At 49.2% G+C, this 5000-nt stretch overlaps 1 protein-coding gene across 1 annotated transcript in view; it reads right to left on the bottom strand.

Annotated features, from left to right (window-relative positions):
* Window positions 1–4510: 4510 nt before the first annotated feature.
* Window positions 4511–5000, bottom strand: part of LOC137645331 (putative autophagy-related protein 11) — a 1731-nt gene continuing 1241 nt past the window's right edge. Inside the window, exon 2 of the mRNA XM_068378143.1 lies at window positions 4511–4956. Coding sequence (XP_068234244.1) covers window positions 4511–4956 — 446 coding nt within the window. The remainder of the gene's footprint in view (window positions 4957–5000) is intronic.

The raw sequence follows: 5000 nt of genomic DNA, 5'->3' as shown, positions 1-5000 counted from the left end.
CATTGAACTTACGGGTTTTTCCGCCGCGCCAGAGGTTGCTCTTCCGACTGAAATAGCTTTCGGCCAACTCCCCTCACTACAGCTAGCCTATTAGGGTCAGTCATGACTTGTTTTTGAGTTGGATTACTTAGAGAAGAAATTTGAAACCTACTTCAGTTTTCTGGGCATTGAACTTACGGGTTTTTCCGCCGCGCCAGAGGTTGCCCTTCCTACTGAAATAGCTTTCAGCTAACTTCCCTTACTACAGCTAGCCTATTAGGGGTCAGTCATGACTTGTATTTGAGTTGGATTACTTAGAGAAGCAATTTGAAACCTACTTCAGTTTTCTGGGCATTGAACTTACGGGTTTTTCCGCCGCGCCAGAGGTTGCCCTTCCTACTAAAATAGCTTTCGGCCAACTTCCCTTACTACAGCTAGCCTATTAGGGGTCAGTCATGACTTGTATTTGAGTTGGATTACTTAGAGAAGCAATTTGAAACCTACTTCAGTTTTCTGGGCATTGAACTTTCGGGTTTTTCCGGCGCGACAGAGGTTGCCCATCCTTCTGAAATAGCTTTCGGCCAACTCCCCTTACTCCAGCTAGCCTATTAGTGGTGTCAGACTTGTATATGAGTTGGATTACTTAGAGAAGCAATTTGAAACCTACTTCAGCATTTTGGGCATTGAACTTACGGGTTTTTCCGCCCCGCCAGTGGTTGCCCTTCCTTCTGAAATAGTTTTTGGCCAACTTCCCTCACTCCAGCTAGCCTATTAGTTGTAAGCCATGACTTTTATTTGAGTCGGATTACTTAGAGAAGCAATTTGAAATCTACTTCAGCATTTCGGGCATGTAACTTACGGGTTTTTCCGCCGGGCCAGAGGTTGCCCTTCCTTCTGAAATAGCTATTGGCCAACTGCCCTCACTCCAGCTAGCCTATTAGTGGTCAGTCATGACTTGTATTTGAGTCGGATTACTTAGAGAAGCAATTTGAAACCTACTTCAGTATTTTGGGCATTTAACTTACGGGTTTTCCCGGCCGCCAGAGGTTGCCCATCCTTCTGAAATAGCTTTCGGCCAACTTCCCTCAGTCCAGCTAGCCTATTGGTAGTCAGTCGTGACTGATGACATTTGAAATTCAGTGGTGAAGCCAAGGGCCATTGTTTTGCCAGGCGGTGAAGCCAAGCGTCATATTTAGGCCGGGCGGTGAAGCCAAGCAGGTCAGGCAGTGAAGCAAAGCGCCATTGTTGTGCCGGGCGGTAAAGCCAAGCGGGCCAGGCGGTGAAGCCAAGTGCCATTGAAAGCCGGGCGGTGAAGCCAAGCGCCATTGAAAGCCGGGCGGTGAAGCCAAGCGGGCCAGGCGGTGAAGCCAAGCGCCATTGTAAACCGGGCAGTGAAGCCAAGCAGGCCAGGCGGTGAAGCCAAGCGCCATTGTTGGGCCTGGCAATGAAGCCAAGCCGGCCAGGCGATGAAGCCAAGTGCCATTGTTTTGCTGGGCGGTAAAGGCAAGCGGGCCAGGTGGTGAAGCCAAGGGCCATTGTAAGCCGGGCTGTGAAGCCAAGCGCCATTGTAAGCTGGGCACCAAAGCCAAGCAGGCCAGGCGGTGAAGCTAAGAGCCATTGTTGGGCCGGGCGGTGAAGCCAAGCGGGCCAGGCGGTGAAGCCAAACGGGCCAGGCGGTGAAGCCAAGCGGCCCAGGCGGTGAAGCCAAGCGGCATTGTTTTGCCGGGCGGTAAAGCCAAGAGGGCAAGGTGGTGAAACCAAGCGCCATTGTAAGCCGGGCGGTGAAGCCAAGCGGGCCAGGCAGTGAAGCCAAGTGTCATTGTTTTGCCGGGGGGTATAGCCAAGCACCATTTTATGCCAGGTGTTGAAGCCAAGCACCATTGTTTTGGCGGGCGGTGAAGCCAAGCACGCCAGGTGGTGAAGCCAAGCACCATTGTTTTGCCGGGCGTTGAAGCCAAGCGGGCCAGGCAGTAAAACCAAGCGCCATTGTAAGCCAGGCACTGAAGCCAAGCGGGCCAGGCAGTGAAGCCAAGCACCATTGTTGGGTTTGGCTGTGAAGCCGAGAGCCATTGTAGGCCAGGCAGTGAAGCCAAGCTGGCCAGGCGATGAAGCCAAGCACCATTGTAGGCCAGGCAGTGAAGCCAAGTGCCATTATTGGGCTGGGGATGGAGCCAAGCGTCATGTTTGGGCTGGGCGGTTAACCCAAGTGGTCCGTGCGGTGAAGCCAAGCGGGCCAGGCGGTGAAGCCAAGCGCCATTGTAGGCGAGGCAGTGAAGCCAAGCAGGCCATGTGGTGAAGCCAAGTGTTATTTTCCCCACCCAAACAGGACGCGCTCATTCATCATTATACAGATGTTCTTCACCTGCATAGCCAGTCCTTAAGCCTAAAAAACAAAAAAATCTTAAGCCTCAAAAAAAAGAAAAAATCAATTTAACAATCCTAAGAGCTATTGTTGGGCAAGGCGGTGAAGCCAAGCGGGCCAGGCGATGAAGCCAAGCGCCATTGTTGTGCCGGGTGATGAAGTCAAGCAGTCCAGGCAATGAAGCCAAGCACCATTGTCATGCCGGGCGATGAAGCCAAGCGGGCCAGGCGGTGAAGCCAAGCGCCATTGTTGAGCTGGGCAGTAAAGCCAAGCGGGACAGTTGGTGAAGCCAAGCGCCATTTCAGGACAGGCGGTGAAGCCAAGTGTCATTTTAGGCCCGGCGGTGAAGCCAAGCGCCATTGAAGGCCGGGTGGTGAAGCCAAGCATCATTGTTGGGCTGGTCGGCGAAGTCAAGTGGGCATTACAGTGAAGCCAAGCGTCAATTTTTGGCCGGTTGGTGAAGCCAAGCGTCATTTTACCCACTCAAACAAGACACGCTCATTCATCATTATCAGAGTTTCTTCACCTGCATAGCCAGTCCTTAAGCCTAAAAAAGAACCTTAAACCTAAAAAAAAAAATACCTTAAGACTAAAAAAAAAAAGAAAAAAATCAATTTAACAATCCTAAGCGCTATTGTTGGGCCAGGCGGTGAAGCCAAGCGAGCCAGGTGATGAAGCCATGCGCCATTGTTGTGCCGGCCGATGAAGCCAAGCAGGCCAGGCAATGAAGCCAAGCGCCATTGTTTTGTCGGGCGATGAAGCCAAGCGGGCCAGGCGGTGAAGCCAAGCGCCATTGTTAGGCCAGGCATTGAAGCCAAGCTGGCCAGGTGGTGAAGCCAAGCGCCATTTTAGGCCAGGCGGTGAAGCCAAGTGCCATTGTAGGCCGGGCGGTGAGGTCAAGCGGGCCAGGCGATGAAGCTAAGCGCCATTGTTGTGCCGGGCGATGAAGCCAAGCGGGCCAGGCAATGAAGCCAAGCGTCATTGTTGTGCCGGGCGATGAAGCCAAGCGGCCCAGGCGGTGAAGCCAAGCGCCATTGTTGGGCCGGGCAGTGAAGCCAAGAAAGCCAGGTGATGAAGCCATGCTCCATTTTAGGCCAGGCGGTGAAGACAAGCGTCATTTTACCCACTCAAACAAGACACGCTCATTCATCATTATCAGGGTTTCTTCACCTGCATAGCCAGTCCTTAAGCCTTAAAAAGAACCTTAAACCTAAAAAAAACAAACCTCAAGCCTAAAAAAACAAAAACGTTAAGCCTAAAAAAAAACCTTAAGCCTTAAAAAAAATGTTAAGCCTAAAAAAAAAAACCTTAACCCTAAAAAAAACCTTAAGCCTAGAAAAAAAACCTTAAACCTAAAAAAAGAAACCTTAAGCCTAAAAAAAAATGAAGAATTTTGTGAGGGCATCAGCTCACCAATTTTAAGGACCAAAACTTACTCTGCTCATCCCAGTTCTTCAACCTTCATCAGCAGCCATTTGATATCAGAACACGCTTCCAGACTGACCTGCTCCGAAGAGGCGCAGCTTCCTTCACTGGCTGATTATCTTGGTCCAACCTGTAAGGAAAAGACTGCCTACTAGAAGAAGCCTAGCTCGTTCCCTCTGCAGAGCCTGTCTTCTAGATTATTTCCCCAGAACCACCCGAAGGTTGATATCCGAAAGAATAGATCTAGATATCCGACCAATTGTACACTTGACAAACGGCTTGTACTTGTCCATCAAGGTACAGAGCATACTAGAATCAGCGGGGTTTATTCCCTCCGTAGGCCATTTTCCTCCAGGTTATTCCAAGTGTTGTAATTCAAGCTGGATAGTTAATCCTTGCATCCTCCAAGCTGGTCAGTCCTTCCAAGTATCCTCCCTCTAGCTGTCTGTCAGTCAGTCAGTCCAAAGATCCCGGTGTGGGGGGGGGAAATCTCCTTCCTGTGGATGTGGTATTTCGAACTTGTCCTGATTGGATTGAGCACAATTATCTGAAGATTTGGTCCTGGCAAAACTCGGCTGAATCTCCTTTCCCTCACAAAATAAACTGAAATTAAACTTTTTGGGGGGGTTTAATTTTTTTTTTCTTTTGGGGGTTTTTCATTTTTTTTTTTTTTTTTATTTATTTTTTTTTTATTTTGATTTTTTTTTTTTTTTCATTTTTTTATCCATTTGCTGATCGAAGTATTTAAGTACCAGTGAAACTCCTCAGAAGCCATCCGATATGATTAGCTGCTAATTGAACCTGCTTAATGGTACCACTGATGGTGATTAAATTACTATATTCGTGCCTTCGTGGCATATCTATTAAGCTGACTCCACTCTGCCGGGTGATTTCCATCAGCGTTCTTCCTTCCATTCCATATATGGCTCTGTGGAACTTTCTCGGGACATTCAAGTCGACAGTCACGTACCCGTTGAGGCCATAGTCCCTTGTGGTGGTGGCTCTAACCTTTTCACCTTGGAAGGTGATGTGACTACTGTCGGATGAGGAGATGACCCTTTTGGGATTCTCGGGTTCCAGGTCAAATACGAAAGGTTTTCGAGTAGTTCTCTTTGCAATCTTTTCTTCTTTTTGCTTCTCCTTCTCCTCCTTCTCCTCGTCCCTGGAAGCTTCCTTTTGGAGCTTCTGCTCTTTTTGGCGGTTGTTGGTGTCATGGAGAGCGTCTTTTGAGGCT

This window comes from Palaemon carinicauda, chromosome 8 (assembly GCF_036898095.1).
Source record: "Palaemon carinicauda isolate YSFRI2023 chromosome 8, ASM3689809v2, whole genome shotgun sequence".
Classification (NCBI taxonomy): Eukaryota; Metazoa; Arthropoda; class Malacostraca; order Decapoda; family Palaemonidae; genus Palaemon; species Palaemon carinicauda.
Note: the sequence above shows the minus strand (reverse complement) of the source record. Positions and strands in the feature narration are given on the sequence as shown.